Source organism: Rhagoletis pomonella, unplaced genomic scaffold (assembly GCF_013731165.1).
Source record: "Rhagoletis pomonella isolate Grant_MI unplaced genomic scaffold, Rhpom_1.0 Rhpom_scaffold_00833, whole genome shotgun sequence".
Classification (NCBI taxonomy): Eukaryota; Metazoa; Arthropoda; class Insecta; order Diptera; family Tephritidae; genus Rhagoletis; species Rhagoletis pomonella.
Genome location: NW_023459387.1, coordinates 14,191 through 33,840, shown reverse-complemented (window position 1 = coordinate 33,840; position 19,650 = coordinate 14,191). Strand labels below are relative to the sequence as shown.

At 34.3% G+C, this 19,650-nt stretch overlaps 1 protein-coding gene across 1 annotated transcript in view; it reads left to right on the top strand.

The window, feature by feature from the left end:
* LOC118751599 overlaps nt 1-19,650 on the top strand; it is a gene marked incomplete at both ends in the record, with an annotated part of 54,661 nt that overhangs the window by 25,172 nt on the left and 9,839 nt on the right. The window contains one exon of the mRNA XM_036486417.1: nt 6,454-6,587. Coding sequence (XP_036342310.1) covers nt 6,454-6,587 — 134 coding nt within the window. The remainder of the gene's footprint in view (nt 1-6,453; nt 6,588-19,650) is intronic.

Here is a 19,650-nt window from a genome sequence, read left to right as displayed (position 1 = left end):
TCGGCCAAACACTAACATATGTGTAAGCGCCAATCTATTATTATTATGTGCGTAATTACTTTTTCAGAATTCGCTAGCCCGTTTTTCTACTCTTAGCCGCAGTAGTCCCATTGTGCTACGCGACGACTGTGGTTGTGGCCAGATTAGATCTATTTCTATTTGTCCATCGACAGATAAGGTTGTTCCTCTTCTTTTATGTCAAACTTATACAAATTCATCGGCAAAGCGTTAAGATAATGAGGATAACAAATTAGAAGCTGTGGCCCGTAGCTCGTCGATTTCAATGTGTTTAGAACTTTATACATACGAGAAAGGCACTTTGAACGAAATATTTATAGTTTGTCTAAAATTGGGAAACGAATCCATCAACTCAGAGAGGTGTTGTCTCACCCGCCACTTTGGAAAATGTCATTTTTCTGTGTAAGGTATGTAATTAAGTTTTATACTCCATTAGTTTCGTAATAATCTGATATCTGGTTTCAAGTGTTGAGATTTCGAGACTTTTCCAATAAATGGTCAAAGAGAAATGACTTATGTACATTAAACGAGTTAAAATATCGTACCCGTCACGTTGGAATGCCCCGTATTCATAAATTGGTCCATCTTGTGCACTCCCGTCTAAAGCTATTGATTTCGCAGCTGAATTACATCAATTCACTGATCCTAGCACCTAGCAAATTTGGCAAGGTTGAAGAGAAACAGGAATCAATTACAAAATGGAATGCAAAAATTCGAGCCAATTGTCTAATTCACGATATTACACAAAATCAACAGAAAATTAAGGATGATAAAATCATCCACATTATAAAATGAGCAAAATTGTAAAAGGCTTAAAGTATAAACAGAATCAAATCGCTCAGAGAAATTCGTCGGAAGAAAGTTCGCTGCCAAAATTAAAACACACTGCAGTACATGAGATTGCCCACAACCAAAGCGACGACGAAGTTCGTCTGACGAAATTCGGCAAGAATAGATTTATTTTTAATTTTGCCACTGCCGCCGGTCATAAAATCCGCTCTCAGTGGAAAAGTAGCTTTGTTTCCTAATTTTTCTATCAGATAATTTTCAGCAAGAATCAGCATGGCAAAATTTGGTGATTCATCTTTTCGCTTTTGTATTTTTAACCGACTCCCAAAAAAGTAGGAGGTTATCAGTTCGTCGGAATATTTTTACTTTTTTTTTATGTATGTCACCGCATAACTTTGGACCACGTCAAGCGATTTCGATAATTATTTTTCGGAAAGGTAGTGTCTCAGAGGTGGTCCCATACTAATCTGTTTTAGATCCGATCATTGGATATATATATATATAGAATTGAAGTCGGTTTTGTTTTATGCTTAAAAATTACTTATTATATTTTTTGTTTGTCATTCAATTGATACGAGTTTCGTTTCTGTTCTGATTTACTGGGCGAAATGTTGCGGCGAACATCACCCAGCGGCATCGCTCCGACCGACCAAATTCGCACAGCGATTTGATTCTGTTTACACTTTTACGGTGGTAGATGTGGTAGAAACGCAATTTAGCGAAAAAAGAGGTTGATCTACCACAAAAGTGGTATAGTCCGAACACTGAGTATACATGTATCGACGTCGCAGCAAGCAGCATTTTTAAACCCAGTTAAAGCACAAATAGACGACAGTGTTGGTCCGGATCAACTCGGGAATTAACTGCAGTTAAGCCGGATTAAGTTTGGAAAATCAAAAAAATGCCCATCTCTGTTGTAAAGTGTTGGTGTGTATAACTTTCATTATGCACTTGTGGTCAGCTGATTAAATTAAGTAACGTTTTGACCAGTTTTGGCCATTTTTAACCGACTTCCAAAAAAAGGAGGAGGTTATGAGTTCATCGGAATATATATATTTTTTTATACCCGAGCGCACTTGTGCACAAGGGTATATTAATTTTGTTCACATAACGGTTGTTTGTAACAGCAAAACGAATCGAGATAGATATAGACAAATGTATACATAAATGCTCAGAATGAATAGAGAAGTCGATTAAGCCATGTCTGTCTGTCCGTCCGTCTGTCCGTCCATCCGTGCACACGATAACTCGAGCAAAAATTGAGATATCTCAACGAAACTTGGTATGTAGGTTTCCGTTGATCCAAGGTAGTATTGAAAATGGGCGAAATCGGACAGTAACCACGCCCACTTCCCATATTACGGTAATTTCCAGAAATACGAAAACTGCGATATTTTAATAACTACTGAAGATAATTCACTCAAAATTGATATTTACAATAGCTTTCAGACGAAAAAGAAGAATATTATAAATTTTTGGAAAATGGGCGTAGCCACGCCCACTTATGGTAACATGTGTATATCTTGGTAAACGCTGCACCAATTTCTTCCAAACTTGGCACAGTTGTTGACCTTGATTTAGAATACTAAATGGCCGAAAAATTTAAAAATCGGACAATAACCACGCCCACATCCCATATAACGGTAATTTTCAGAAATACGGAAACTGCGATATTTTAGTAACTCCTGAAGGTAATACACTCAAAATTGATATTTACAATAAATTTCAGACGAAAAATAAGAATATTATAAATTTTTAGAAAATGGGCGTAGCCACGCCCACTTATGGTTACATGTGCATATCTTGCTAACCGCTGCACCAATTTCTTCCAAACTTGGCACAGTTTTTTGGCCCTGATACAGCATACTAAATGGCCGAAAATTTTAAAAATAGGACAATAACCACGCCCACATCCCATATAACGGTAATTTAGAGAAATACAAAACCTTCGATAATTCAGAAAATATTAATGCTAATTTATTCAAAATTGATGCTTGCAACAATTCTTTACCAATAAAAACGTTTATGGTTAAATTTTGGAAAATGGGCGCGGCACCGCCCACTTATGATCACATATATGTATATCGGTAACCGTTATACCACTTTGTACCAAACTCGGTATTTTTTATTATCCTTGCCACATAAAAGCAAAACGTTGAAAATTATTGAAATCGAACTAAAATTACGGCCGCTTTTCATATAACGGTAAATTTCAGAAATGCTTGAAACTGGCATATCTCGAAATTTAAGGACGCTAATTTATTCGAAATTGATACACCCGGTCGTACCATCTAGAGGTAGCTTTCGGAAAGGTGAAAAAACATACATTTAATACTTGCGCCGGGTATTTAATGTTCGGCTCCGCCCGAACCTAGACTTTCTTACTTGTTTCTATATATGTTGCTGCATAACTTTGGACCACGTCAACCGATTTCGATATTTCTTTTGCATCGGAAAGTTAGTGTCCCAGAGGTGGTCCCATACTAATCTGGTTTAGATCTGATCGTTGGATCATGAAATATATATATATATATATATATATATATATATATATATATATATATATATATATATATATATATATATGAGAATATATATTTATATGAGAATTGAAGTCGGTTTTGTTTTTTTGCTTAAAAATTACTTGTTCTATTTAATGTTTATAAATTTTGTATAAAAGTGTCTGGCACATTACGTTACATATCGAGATAGATATAGATAAATGTATACATAAATGTTCAGAATGAATAGAGAAATCGATTAAGCCATGTCTGTCTGTCCGTCCGTCTGTCCGTCTGTCCGTCTGTCCTTGTACACGATAACTCGAGCAAAAATTGAGATATCGCAACGAAATTTGGTATGTAGGTTTCTGTTAATCCAAGGTAGGTTGGTATTGAAAGTGGGCGATATCGGACTGTAACCACGCCCACTTCCCATATAACGGTGATTTCCAGAAATACGAAAACTGCGATATTTTAGTAACTAATAAAGATAATTCACTCAAAATTGATATCTACAATAATTTTCAGACAAAAAATAAGAAAATTATAAATTTTTGGAAAATGGGCGTAGCCACGCCCACTTATGGTTACATGTGTATATCTTAGAGAAATACGAAATCTTCGATAATTCAGTAAATATTAAAGTTAATTTATTCAAAATTTACGCTTGCAACAATTCTTTACCAAAAAATACGTTTATGGTAAAATTTTGAAAAATGGGCGTGGCACCGCCCACTTATTATCACATATATGTATATCGGTAACCGTTCTACCAATTTGTACCAAACTCGGTATGGTTATTGTGCTTGCCACATAAAATCAAAGCGTTGAAAATTATTGAAATCGGACTAAAATTACGGCCGCTTTTCATATAACGGTAAACTACAGAAATGCTTGAAACTTCAATATTTCGAAATTTAAGGAAGCTAATTTACTCAAAATTGATACACCCCGGCTTATAATGTAGCGGTAGCTTTCGGAAAGGTGAAAAACATATATTTATTTAATACTTGCGCCGGGTATTTAATGTTCGGCTCCGCCCGAACTTAGACTTTCTTACTTGTTAATAATATTTTTTTTTGCTGACAGTGATAGGCATTTTCTTCCATATAAAAGAAATTGTCGAGCATACACCGTCAGCCAAAATTATCTTAGCACCTTAGCCAATGTGCTATAAATCTGCATACCTAAAATTTGTATAAAAATTCTGAATAAGAAGTTTAAAATTTTTGAGTGAAATTGTTAAAGTTTGTTGAATTTTGATAATTTCTGTACGAAGTTTTAAATGTGGATTTATGTGGTGCTGGGTTTGTAATGTACCACACTTTTACAAAAAATTATAAAAAATTAAGTAGACAAAAGAAAAGTAGCCAAAACTGGTCAAAATATCACTTAACTTAATCGGCTGACCAAAAGTGTAAATGTACAAGATGTTATTGCCAGCTATTTCGCCGCTGATATCCAATATTCTTCTTGGCAAGGAGAATTTATACAAGGTGGTGTTACTGGCGAATTTAGATTTTCGCTGCAGTACTTCTGAATGTCAAAATAATGTGTTTGTTGTAAGTCAGGCGACTTCATGTTACAACAAAGACATCATTTTGACATTAAGAAGTACCGCGGCGAATATCTAAATTCACCATTAACACCACCTTGTATAAATTCGCCTTGCTTCTTGGTTTTAGAGTGCTACCATGTTGATTAAGTAAGAACACATGTGTAATATCCGTTATTATATAGCGACCACGCCCACAATGACAGTAGTAATACCTACCATAACGCCTACTATGATTCATAATATATAGGAGCACATCAGAACACGATTTTATCTGAGCTTGCATCCCAACATACAATTTAGGCATCTTTCGATGTTGATACGGTAAAAGGAAATTTATGTTCTGCCCGCTGTGCCTAATTAATTTTCGGTTATTATGTGCATAAAGCAGTGCAGCAAGAAATCATAGAGTTTTAGAACGATTTCTCAAAAAACGAGGGAGATTTGAATATTTAAACTCAAAATAGGCCTACTTAGGTCCAATTGCCCATCTTAGGGTTAAGGAAGCATTTATGATGCTCCAATTTACAGCATGAATACATATACATTAGACTGCATCACCAAAAAAAGTTGCGGTTTTTCCGCCGGGTTCACAAAATTTATTATATTTTAAGAAGTCCACCAAAATATTTCGGAAAAATATTAAGATTTAAGCGAGCTGCACCGATTTGAAAATACCTCCAAAAATGGAGTTTTTTTATTAATAAAAATAGTTTCTTAAAGAACTTTTTGAAAAAAGTCCCCTCAGATGACAAAACAGATTAGGCTTAAAAAATCTGTATAAAAATATTCAAAAATCTTTTCAACGGAATCGTAATAATGAGATTTTTGATGCTGTTTTCAAATTTTTTTCAAAGATTGCTTTACGAAAAACTTAAATAACTGGGCCAGAACTATTCTGATTTAGATTTATGGGATTTCGGTAGAAAGGTATTTTCCCACTATTCTTATTTATGTGCAAAAAAAGTCATTCGTGTCCCAATTTTTATTTTTTTTTTTTCAAATACGAACTCATCTTAATTCAACTTTGAATGATGTTCGTTCATCCTACCTTTCTCTTTCATCCATTGAATGAGTTTATTAGCAAAGAAATAAAAAGGGTGAGAAAATACCTTTCCAATGATACCTCACAAGTCTAAATCTGAAGAGTTTAGGTACAAGTTATTCAAGTTTTTCCTATACCAATCTTTGAAAAAAGTTAAAAAAACAGCATCAAAAATCTCATTATAGCGATTCCGTTCAAACTTTTTTTTTATTTTTATGTAAATTTTTTAAGCTTAACCCATTTTGTCATTTGAAGGGTTTTTTCAAAAAACATCTTTAAGAAACTATTTTTATTCATAAAAAACTCTATTTTTGGAGGTATTTTCAAATCGGTCCAGCTCGCTTAAATCTTGATATTTTTCCGAAATATTTTGGAGGAAGTCTCAAAATATAATAGATTTTATAATTCCAATGGAAAAACAGTACCGATTTTTTTTTTGTATGGGGAGTGATGCAGTCTAATATACATACATATATGTATCTATGTACAAAAAATTTTGTAAAGACAACTCATTTTAATATTTATTTCCATTTTAAATATTCTAGTATACTTGTTTAAGTCACTCGCTCTATGAGCATCAGGCGAATGTAAGACATCATTTTGCTTTTCACGAAGATTCGGAATGGTTTCCGTTCCCCTTCCAACGCGCTGGTATTGTCTTTTCAAGAGCTTTAGTAACGTAAGTATGAATCAAACACTAAAACAAAAAGTATTAACAAATACCCTGTAGGGAAAAACTATTCAATCGAATTTTGAGCTCAGTACTAGTCTTTTACCGCCGAAAACGATCCAGTATGATAATAACTAGATCCTCACCTAAATTGATTTTGAATTAACGAAAAGGGGATGCAGCGGGGCAGTGGCGGATACGGAGGGTGGCTATGGCTATATCACGAAATCTTTTAACATAGATCATTTTCATTTCATTTTATTTATTTATTCATAAGTTGTACAAATTAAGACTAAGTCTTTTGCCTGCACATACATTTTTTATTATCAATACATATTTATTTTGTGAATATCTTAAAATCTAATATTATTTTAAGGGTGATTTTTAAGTAAGGGCACCATAAGGATAAGGTTAAGTTATTTTCATTATATAACTTATAGAGTTAGTTAGATTAATCAATAGTGAGAGATGAAATATGAAAATGTTCGAGGAGGCCCAACTTAAAGCAATGAGGCTGTTTTAACATTTTTGTAGCTAGGTAGTGCATTCCACAGCACCACTGCACTAACAAAGAACATGCGGGATGAGACCCTTGACTTGTGTAAAGGGATAATGAGGTTGCAGGTACGAGTAGATACGGCAAATTTTAACTTCGTAAATATATACATCAGAGTACGGGAGTTTACCAACTTGTTCAAAAACAGAAGATTTCGAAAACTAAGGTATGTGGCGAGATCACAGCCCAGAATATTTCTCGAGAAGGAGGATATATGGTCATAGTTTCTTTTTAAATAAACGTATCTAGCCGCATAATTTATGGCGAGCTGTAGCTTTCTCCGGGAGTCAAAATCCATGCTGCCATAAACCACTTCCCCATAGGTAATTAATGGAACAATCAACGTTTTAACAATATTTAATTTTACATCTTGAGACAGATATGCAGCTGAGAACCAAAGTGGTCTAAGAACATTATATATTTTTCCTATAGTCTAGTTTACATGATCAGAGCAATTAAGTCTGCTATTTAGTTTAAATCCCAGGTTTTTGACAACAGTTTCATACTCAATGTTTTCGTTATTTAAAACAATAGGTGTGATGTCACTTAGGTTGTAGCGGAGACTAGAAATCGGTAGTGCCTTCGTTTTAGAAGCATTTAAATACAGCCTGTTTTCCTTCGTCCATTCGTAAATGCGGTTGAGATCATCGTTAATATACTTTATCAGGTCTCTCAGAAGATGAGTCGGTTTAGAAAGGTATATTTGAGTGTCGTCAGCATAAAGATGCATTTTTGTATTTTGACAGCAATGCACAATGTCATTCACAAACAAGCTGAATAATAGAGGCCCGAGAATAGAGCCCTGAGGTACACCTGCGGGTATTCTACTCAAAGAGGAGATCTTTTTACTGCATTGAACTTGCTGAAAACGATCACTCAAATAGCATCGTAAAAATTTTACACTGGTATCACTAAAACCAAAATGATGTTTAAGTTTGAGAAGTAATGGCACTATATAACAACAAACCATTCAATGCTTTACGTTGGCTAATCACATACAACACACAAGAGATAGAAGAGTAATAAAAGTATGATAGGTAAAAGAAGGAATTGCAGTAGCACAGAGAACGCAAGGAAGAGAATAAGAAGTACAAACTCATGATCGCTAGCATAAGATTATATACATATATATGTATATACAATGTAATTATACTTAACTAGAGTGCCAGTTACTGTCGAAATTCGACAGTTTTTCTAGTTTTAGAAGCCTTGGAGAAGTTTTCTAACTTAACACGTAGCCATACTTATACGGTACAAATTAACTATCCGGAAAATCGTCTGCTAAAACGTAACAATTTTTTTTCTTTATCTGAGAAGGTGTTTGGAGGACTTCGGCAGGACTTGGCATTGACCCGATACATTCAAGTTTATCGATAAATTTCGATGATTTGATACATATCGATAGTTCGATAAATTTCAAGAACACTAAAATTCGATAACTCAACAAAATTCGGTAACTCGACCAATTTCGATAACTGTGAAGTTCGATGGCTCGATAAATTTCGATAACTCAAAAATGTAAAAACTTTGGACACCTTTATAAATATTTACTTTTGACATCTCCACATTTTTCGAAAACTATCTAAACATTTTGAAAACTCGCTACACTCTGTTAAGACAATTAAATTCGATAAGAAGTGATAAATCGATAAGCTTATATAACCTTGAAATTTCGATAAATGGATATATTTTGAAAATTCCATAAACTTTGCTTTGTTGAACCAACCAATTTCAGTAGATCAATAATTATCGATAAATCTGAAGTTGAAAGAAGTCCATGCATTACGACACCTCGATATATTTAGTTAAGTCTATAAATAATGATAATTCAATAAATATCGATAACTTGATACATTTCGTTAACTTGACAAATTTCGTTAATCCCACACGTTATAGCTTGATAACTATTCGTAAATTTGGACAGTTGGACAGTGGTAAGTTTCTGTGTCTATAAAATTCGACAACTCAGTAAACATTGATCAGTTTGAATAATTCGATACGTTGCGATAACTTAATAAGCATGGATAAATTTCGATAATTATAAACTTCGATGATTCGATAAATTTCAGTAACCTTTATGGCTGATTTTATTTCGATTGCTATCTTTTAACCTAATTCTTATGTATTTCTCATTGTCTCCATTTTCGCCTTTATCTCAATTTTCGTCTTTATCTTCACTTTTGCCTTTTTTTGTCTTCATCGTTCTCACTTGTTTCTTCATCTTCATATTTATCTTTATTTCAAAGTTTATTTTCAAATACGAAGTAAAACAAAATGCGAAACAGCTTAAATTGAACAGGTTGCAAAAACAACCATACACAAATATGGAAATTTTTAAACGACGATTTTCAACCAATTTCGAAACTATAAAAACTCTCCTCACCTACAGAAAATGACCTTTCCAACGGCGTTTTTGGTTTTGAAATCGGTAACTTTACCTTGGTATTTGTCACATTCCATGTTCCGATTACTGTATCGATAACCCTGTTGATAACTGTGTCGATAAAAATACCGATAACAATATCCAAAAACATATAGAACAATACAACGATTGGAAAATCGATTAATTTCTCGATAAATATAACAATCATCAGTATCGATTATTGTACATATCGTTAACAATATAAATGACTAAATCGATAACAAAATCAATTATTTAATCGATTATTATACCGATAACAATATCCATTATTGTATCGATAACAATATCGATTATTTTATCGATAGCAATATCGATTATTATATCGATAAAAATATCGAGTTTTATATCGATAACAATATCGATCTTCATTTTTATCTTTATTTTTGCATATTCCTCTTCACCTTTACCTTAAAGTGTTTAAATTTACTTTGATCTGCGGTTTTGCCTGTACCTCTAGGCATCCTTGTTTTTGTTTTTATTCTCAAACCGCTAAACCGCTGAGAACTATTTCCATGTGCATTATTCCCCTTGAATTTGACAATTTACTCCCAACCAACCAACTGCCGCTAAAGAAGTTTCACTTCATAAATTCAAGACATGTTCTTACCCTTTCAGTTACCCTAATTCTTATTTATCCATCATTGTCTCCATTTTCGTCTTTATCTTCACTTTTGCCTTCTTTTTTTTTGACTTCATCGTTATCATTTATTTCTTCATCATCATATTTATCATTATTTCAAAGCTTAATTTCGAATGTGAAGTGAAACAACATGCGAAACATGTCAAATTGAACATGTTGCAGCAACATCTATACACAAATCGGAAATGTTTAAACGACGGTTTAGGCCGTAATTTTCAACCAATTGTGAAACCATAAAAACTCTGCTCATCTACGGAAAAATGCCTTTCCAACGGTGTTCTTGGTTTTGAAATCGCTTCGGTAGAATCGCCAAACGAGCGGAGACAAAATTTATGTTAGCGTATTAATATATAGATATATTATTTAGCAGCAGCCACAGTACGCTCTAATGTTTCCATATTGATCACTCGCACAGCTACACTCGTCGGGTCAACTCGGACATACACATTCCATCGTATTGAAAACGCCGCCGCTAACCTCTTTTGCGTTTTCATTAATATTGCAGAGTGCATTAATTCGCGGTTGCCTTTCGTTAAACATTCGTAAACAAATAATTTTCCATCAATATTAGTTGCGTTCCTTATCTCCCAGAAATAGTCAGAAAAAGTCCGAAGTAGTCAGATTTAGTCCAAAAAGCGTTCCTTAACTCGAAAATGACAGCAAAAATGAGAGAGCAACACTCAGTGAGAGTGACTCTCTTCAGTCCGAAGTAGTCAGATTTAGTCAGAAGAATTTTTTTTGGCAAAATCCTGAAAAGTGTCAAACTCAACTGAATTTAAATTAACGGAAATTAAAGAATATACAAAAAGTGAGAACAATCTAAAAAGTAAAAAAAAGTTAATTGAAATTGGAAGGAGGCTAAAAATAATTGATATAGTAAGTGTTTATTGTGCTTGTGCTTGTGTGAATGTGTTTTGTACATACATTTCCATTCATATTTGACGTTAGTTTTGTTGTTGCCATTCTTTGGTTTGATTTTTGGCGTTCCTTTACTTTTCCTGTTATTCTCTTTTAGTGAGCGCATTTTGCTTACGCTCTGGCATTTTGACACTTTTCAGATTAGTCCAAAAAGATAAGGAATGAACCTATTGTACCCAATATCGCGAAGCATAAGAGACCTTTTGTGCTCTTTGCTGAACTTAGCCAGTGATTTGAACAGCATAGATCGATGCTCAGCCGAGTCAAGTTTAACAATTATAGGAGCATGGATGTTGTCCAATCCTTCTTATTCGTATGGAGTTTTGCTTTGCTTTAAACACGCAAATTCTTGTATTCAAAGATTTGCGAAATACTTGAAGAAAATGGCTACACATAAAAAGTTTTTTCTCTCCTGCAAAATTAAAAAAGGACTTAGCAGCTTTGCACTCTAAGCTAGCGATATGTATTATGCAAGAAAGATTTTCAGAAAAAGCGCTCCGTGTTTTCAGATTGGCTCTTGCACTCTAATAATGCAGAATTTTTAGTTGTCAAAATGTTGATGCTTCTTGAATTTCAATTAAATAAATAACTTAAAAATACAAGGCAAATAATGCGGAACAGTGTGCCAAACACCGTCGAAGCTGGGTAGAGAGTATTATTGTCCACTTTCATAGTCCTTGAAAGCATCTTCCGAGGGCTCTACAATTTCAGCACACATACTTCAGCAAGAGCCAATTTACACGATGACTTTTAACCCTGGGTGGAAAGTTATGCGTGTCGAGCTTGTAGGCAAGAAGTGTAGCGAAGTCAGCGGGGTAGGCAAGCACGCACGGTGAGCGAAATCGAGGTTTTTTTTTGGCGTTTCGCTTTTATCGAGTTCACTTTTTCGTATTTTTTCTTTGAGTTCGCGATTCGCTTCGCTTTAAAAATGAGGACGAAAGAGTTGACCAAAGAAGATTTTACACCTAAATGTCAAAAACACGCAAGAAACGGCGCAAAGAGAAAGTCATCGTGTAAATGCACGAGGATTTTCGAAGACTTTTTTAAAAGAGAACGTGCCAAAATCGCAGGGTGAAACGTCGTCGTGTAAATTGGCTCTAAATCTCGGTACTCAGCTCCGACGAAGACATGACTATCGCGAAGACCTTTTTGCATTCGTTTGTTTATATATTTAAGTTATTTTTGCAGATGAAAAAAATAGAAAACTAGCGATTTATTTCATTTGTTCCACCAAATCCTCGATCACACTTACAGATTTTTAATAATGCGAGCACCAACTCTCTTTATGATTAGCCTTTAAAAATCGATTTTCAATATATTGATATATATCGGAAGAAGGCATTCATATGCGGACAGAAAATTTATAGCCAAGAATCCAAAATATATCCCTTTAAAAAGTTATACCCGACAAGTAAACAAAATTACTGTTATTTATTTGAAATTGTTTCTGAAAATAAATACGCCAATATGCCTCATTTCCAATGGTTCAAAAGAATAAAATATCGAAAACGAGATCTAAAATCTTAGTACATGCTAGAGCTGTGTAAGTGTGAAATCATTTTCAATTTTAAATTAACAATTTTTTCTATTCAGTTTTTATTACTTATTCCTCGCTTAAGATTGAGGTTTATATTTTTTAAATTTTCCATTCACTCAAGGCAGTTATGAATTCACACATCAAAATATTCATAGCAAGATTGAAAAAACCAATGCCAAATCAAAAAAGGTTTAACACTGAATGAGTATTGAAAAGGCTAGAATCTTTTATATGTGTGCATTCTTTAATTCAGTACCAATCGTTAGTTCAAAGACACCCTAGTAAACAACTTTTTGATTAAATGGCAGATTTTTGACAATTGCTCAATTATAAAAATTCGGTTAAAAGCGATTTGAAAGATTCGTTGGGTATAATTAGAGCCAATAATATATTTCCTACTAGTTTTAAAACATTTTGGTTATGTTAAAAACGCCTAAAGGAGTATTAGATGTTATTTTACGTTTGAAAATTTTAAGACTTTAACTCATTACGACACTTAACACCTCTTGTGAATCCTCCATATGTGCTTGACCATTAAACTATATCGTTGTTTATTTGGGTAAAATTAAAATATATTTCACTGTTCAATATTGGAGTTGGTGTGAAGTATGCAAATGAGAACAACAATTATCAACTTATTGAGCATTAGCCTCATTTATTTAAAAAACAAAAGTCATTTTGCTTGGTAAAATTTCGATTCTAAGAATAAAATGTTTTTAAACAAACGAAAAATTAATAATAAAATTTGAAGAATTTTAGGTACTGCGTATGGTAGCATGAAATTTTACAAAATGCTTAATTGTGAGGTGATTTTTTGTATCATGGAAACACATAGCAACTGATTTCACACTTATGCTGGATTTCCACTAGGCATTAAATGGCAAAAATGACAAATGACAAAGTCGGGCATTACAAAATAATCGTGTCATTACATTAAAAAAATTGTCATTAAGCTCATTTCCACATGGCATTTTTTTAAATGGCGTTAATTTTTCGTCATTTCAATGCCTAGTGGAAATTCGGCATTACAGTGGGATAAACTTAAAACTTCTAATATAAATTAGTTAAATTTAGTTAAGTTTTTTTATCAATTTTAAGTTTTCTTTGGAATAATTTTCATGAACTAATCTATTAAGAGACGTTTTTAGAAAATTTCTGTACATCCGATATCTATTAAAATTTTGACATCCTCACTTTTTGGAAAAAGAAGTTCAAGATACAAGTTTATGTGCAAAAAAATAAATTAAACAATAAAAGTCTCCTAATATTTATGGAACATATAATAGAAAAATTTTTATTTCATTACCCAGACTTTATGAATAGCCTACTCTATAAATAATAGTAGAAATTCCGAATTAGTAAGTTCAGTCAAGACGTCATTCCAAAGTTTTGAATAAAATTACTTTTCTCTTTTGTGAAAATTTGAGACTATCTTATGCGAGTATTGTCGTGAAAGTGTTAGTCTATGAATGATTAAAAATTAACGAATAAATGGTTAATCGCGATTATTGATTAAAATTAATTAAGCGATCGCTGTGGTGTAGTGGTTAGAAATGCGCACTACCATTCCGCAGGGTCAGGGTTCGAGCCCAGTTCCGGCCAACATAAAAAAAGAAAATGTTTTTTGTAATAGTGGTCGGCCCCCGGCAAGAGTCGGTGTAAAACTGTAGGTCCTTCCCCTTTGTGCGACAACATCAAGGCGCATGCCACAATCGGAGGAGTAGCTCGGCCAAACACTAACATATGTCGATGGTCCTCTGCAATAACGGCACAATTCAAAATTTCAGGTTTAGAAAAAGACATAATTTTAAAGCGTACAGTATGACTGCAAATAATCCGGAATAATTACTTTCCAAGACATATTATTGCTAAATTACGAAACAAAAAATCTTTAATTGGCTCTACTGAAATATATGAAATTTTGAGTTGTGTCGATATTGCAGACGCCCATCGATATGTAAGCGCCTTTCTATTATTATTAGTAATCATCAATACAATTTCAAATTATATAAACCCAGTCACAGCCCTTCTTTGTATTCGACGCTTGCAGAAATCACATAATACATAAAATAAATAAAAGCTGTTTTGATTAATATTACATAAACTGGAAACTGTTAAAAATAAGTGCGCTTATGTACAGAAATTTTAGAACCTATTTAGTTCCTAAAATGTTTGCAACACATAACAATAAAAATGCACATCAAATTGCTGTGAATGATGAAGGAAATCGATTCAAACATGCCTGTTTAACTGGCCGTGCGTGCACAAACCAAGCACATGTTAAGGGGCTATTCACATATATGTAATACTCCTATATTGGCAGTAAGAGCTAGTACCGTCCGAAAACACTACAGTACAGATATATCAATAAACACGTACGAAAGAAAACCCTGCAAAAAATGGGGCTAATCCGGGATGAATCCGGGAGCAATCGCAAAGGAGCATGCGACTAATACAACTTTTGATCTCTTTATGGAATGAACTGATCGCTTTTGTTCGAGCATGTCCTATGAAGAGACTAATTGTTCACCTTTATACCCGAACGGGTATGAAAAGCGACTAGTCAATTTTAAAAAATAAAAATAAAAATTTGCACCAGCTGAGATTCGAACCCATGTGCTCAGTTTTGTTAGGCGAATACTCTCTCCGTGTGCCAACACCGCACATGAAATTTCATTGACTAAGTACGTACCCTGCAAAAAATGGGACTAATCCGGGATGACTCCGGGAGCAATCGCAAAGGAGCATGCGACTAATACCACTTTTGATCTCTTTATATGGAATGAACTGATCGCTTTTGTTCGGGCATGTCCTATGAAGAGACTAATTGTTCACATTTATACCCGAAGGGTATAAAAAGCGCCTAGTCACTTTTAAAAAATAAAAATAAAAATTTTCGCCAGCTGAGATTCGAACCGGGGTGCTCAGTTTTATTAGGCGAATACTCTCTCTGTGTGCCAACGCCGCACATGAAATTTCATTGACTAAGAGCGTACATATCATTAAATCGTTAATAGTACCCGTTAGAGATGTGTTGGGGACTAATTGATATCCAATTATACCCACAAGGGATGAGTCGAGACTAATTGACCTCCATTAGTACCCGTATGAGACTAGTTGGGACTAATTAATGCCCAATTGTACCCGATTGAGAGTAATCTCGGAATACTCTCTTTAGAGATTAGTCGCACAATTTTTTGCAGGGTGTCTCGCTTAGATTTCGGAGTGCTAACACATTGAGAAGTTAGCTTACTGCCAATATAGAAATATTACATATATGGCTATTCAAGTATTATGTAACCACCAGTGGGAAGCGGGGGTCTTGGTTTGCTTATTTTTAATGCCAAGGGGCAACATTTCTTCAAATAATTAAAACATTAATTACACACGCACAAATTTTGCCTGCAATTTCGATCACAATTGAACACTGCACTTCAATCTCGTTTCGAATTTTTGAAAGCGTTTTTTAAGCTATTTAGTGGTTTAACACTTCTTGGGGGCACTTGGTATTGGAAAAAAATATGCGCAGTTCGATCCCTAACTACATTTTTTTGTAAAGAACGTCCGTTTGCTTGAAATTTTTAAAATTACAATTATTATTTTTTTTTTTACATCTGTCATTTGCTACAAATGAAGAAAAGTCCAAGAGTTGCCAAGTATAAATATCTTTACATCTATTTATTAAAATAATAATTTATTTAATTAACACTTTATTAAAACACAAATTTGAAGTGCAAATACATTTGTAAAACTGTTTATCACAAAACGTTAATAATTGTTTGCAAGCATACTATAGTTTTCATGCATTGATGCATGATTTTGAGAACAAATAATCGAATATATGTACATACATATGTATAGCATGTACTTACGGCGGCCGCCGTAGCAGAGTGATTACTTGTGCGTATTTCCACTCCATAGAACCATGGTTAAATCCCTGGTCAGATCACAATCAAAAATAGCAGTCGTCCTTCGACACACAATGGCAAACCTTCGAGTATATTTCTGCCTTGAAAACTCTTCTTATAAAATCATTTGGCCTTCGGAGTCAGCCTTAAATATGTACATAGGTGTCTCCAATTGCGCCACAACAACAAACTCATGCCTCAAGTTTGAGGAGAAGCTCGGCCAAAAACTTAGAAAAATATTTTAGCACCAAATATTTATTTGTTTACTTCTTTTAAGGGAGATGGCAATCTTCTGGTTTCACATTTTCAGTACAAAAATCTCAACCCTGATACAACAAATAGTATTAGTACTGAATGATAATGACAGATTGCATTCACATAAGCGTACAATCATACATGATTGAGTTTTTTTTTGCATTCACATTCTCTATGTGAATGGGTGTCAACCATTCCATAACACACTACATATTTTGTGTTTACAATTTGTAACAAATCTCAAGAGTGGTTGTTTAATTTTTTAAATCAAACAATCACATTTTTGAAATTAATAAAATAAGAATGCACACTCAATTGATTCAATCATTACACAGCACTCGTATGTATACATGAATGAAATATAAAAAGTCATTCGCAATATGTTAACACTAGCAAATGCCCGTTTGCTTAGCAGCGCCTAATAAGATCTTTTGCGTTGGACAATTCAAAAATAGCGTTTAAAAGCAAAAGCAGTCTATAAAGTAAACATTTTTAGTTTAAATTGAAACGACTAAAAAACGGAATCCTCCTCACACATATGCCAAGAATAGTAGCGCTGTGATTCCATATGGAATACTAATCCCTTTCGATGTAATGCGTTTTACCTATGGTCCTATTACCACCTCTGAGATCTCTGCCAAGCGTGCGCAATATTCTTCTATGGCCCTGCAACTTCGGCATTGGTCCGGTGTACCATGTAAGCCAATAAAAATCCTTATACGGAAACTCAAGAGCACGGATGAGCGTTTTCAATTATAGGAAGGCCAAGAATCCTCGCTGCCCCACAGGATGAAAAGTTTTCGCGCAAATTGGCTAAATGAGTCATGTGATCTCATGAATATCGTTCAAATGAAGCCATTGATATACCTACCGTGTTCCTTCTTGGACAGATGTGGTCGAATCTTTCCTTGTCAATTCGCCACTTTTATAATTCGTCTTAATATTTATGAATTGGTTTCTTTGAGTCTTACTGCTGTAATAACGACCGCCTCGAGAAACTTCGTCAATCGGAGGTAGATGCAAGATCACGCTTACACAGTGTTACGGTCTTTATATGCATACTTAATCGCATCCTTGATTTAGCCATCTGAAAAGTAAATTCGTCTAAGATAAACAAACCCCGTGGGGGTTTCTATATGTTTCGGGTGCAGCGTCATCCATTGGGTCCCTTTTCTGCAAAACCTTTGCTTGTCATGAAATGAATACGAATTATGAATTCCAATCAGATTTTATAAAAAATACGGATTTTTCATAATACAGGTAGTCACGCTGCGAATTTGAACGAAATCTGTTAATAAATACGACTTTTATAAGTAACTCTACCCCAGCGCCACCAGCGTGTTTTCTAGTAGCCTATAATAGGACCTTCGACAATTTGACTGGGCTCTATTGAGTGGTTTTTGAGTTTAGTCCGGAAAACGTAAATGGCCATCATTGTATGCATGGGCGTAGCCAGGTAGGGGCAGGGGGGTGCTCGAGCCCCCCTAACTTTCAAATTTTCCTTATATATATATAAAATAGTACCCTGAAATGCCATCTTAATAGGGTCGAATACCCAACCCCCCCCCCCCCCCCCCCCCCCCCCCCCCCCTTAAATTTCATTCTGGCTACGCTGATGATTGTATGTAATATTCCGAATCCTGAGTTTCGCCCGAAAAAAAATTCACGCGAAAATTTTGATTCCCCCCCCATAGTAAGACATGGAAACCAAAAGCGAAAAGTGAACCGGTTCAGGGAAGATGAAACTCTTGATAAGGTTGAATGTGTTTCGAATGACAAAAATCATTATGAAAGTAATAAACGTTTCGTATGTGTATTAACAAAATTGGTTCATAAATGCGGCTTTTATAAATAACTCAACTCCAGCACCACCTAGCGGGTCCGTTTTTCGCAAGTGCTTTTTTCATCATGCTTACGAAATCGGTTCATAAATACAACTTTTATAAATAAATCGCTTCCCGCGCCACCTAGCAGCTCCGTTTTTGGTAACCGTATTTTCCATTATGCTGAAACTATACCTTTTGAATTTGAAAGAAATCGGTTCAAAAATACGACTTTTATAAATAACTCGACTCCTGCGACTTGTTTGCCTCCTAAACGTGTTTGCCACCATGCTGGTAGCTTACTTTTGAATTTAAAAGAAATCGGTTCGTAAATACGATTTTTATAAATACCCTGCAGTGAAAAATTATCAATTGTTAAAACTAACCAACTTATAGTTAGCTTTTTGGCGAGATTTCGATTAATACCTCACTTTTAATTAGCTATGACAAAACCAACTTAAAGTGAATTGTAAAGTCGTGCAGGAGTCATGCAGACGCAATCGGGAGTTGGTTTTCTTTACAAGTTTCTATTAAATATCCTCATACAAAAATTACTTTCAATACACTTTTTTCTGAACTTCGCAGATTCTCTTTCATATTCAGGACAAATAAAAGGAAGATCGAAATTTTATACTATCATTTTGAAGTTATGTCTGACGGTTTTCGAATATGGGGCCACCCAGAGCAGAATATGTAAACAAATATGAAATGTAATAAAATAAAGTAAATAAATAAGTAAATAAAAAAGTAAAAAAACAAAAAAATATTTTGTTTTTCTTATTGATATTTTATGTCCAAAAGTAGTTAGTTACAAGTTAGTTGACATGTAATGCAGAGGTATCCAGGTCTGACTTTTTTGCGGCCATCGCCCCACAAAAGTAGTTAGCTTTTTTCGAACAAAATACACAGTTAATAGTTAGCACTAGTGTTCGCGTAAACAGACTAAAGTTAGGTATAAGCTAACGTCACTCCCTGCAGGGTAACTCGACCCCAGCGCCACCTACCGAGTTTTC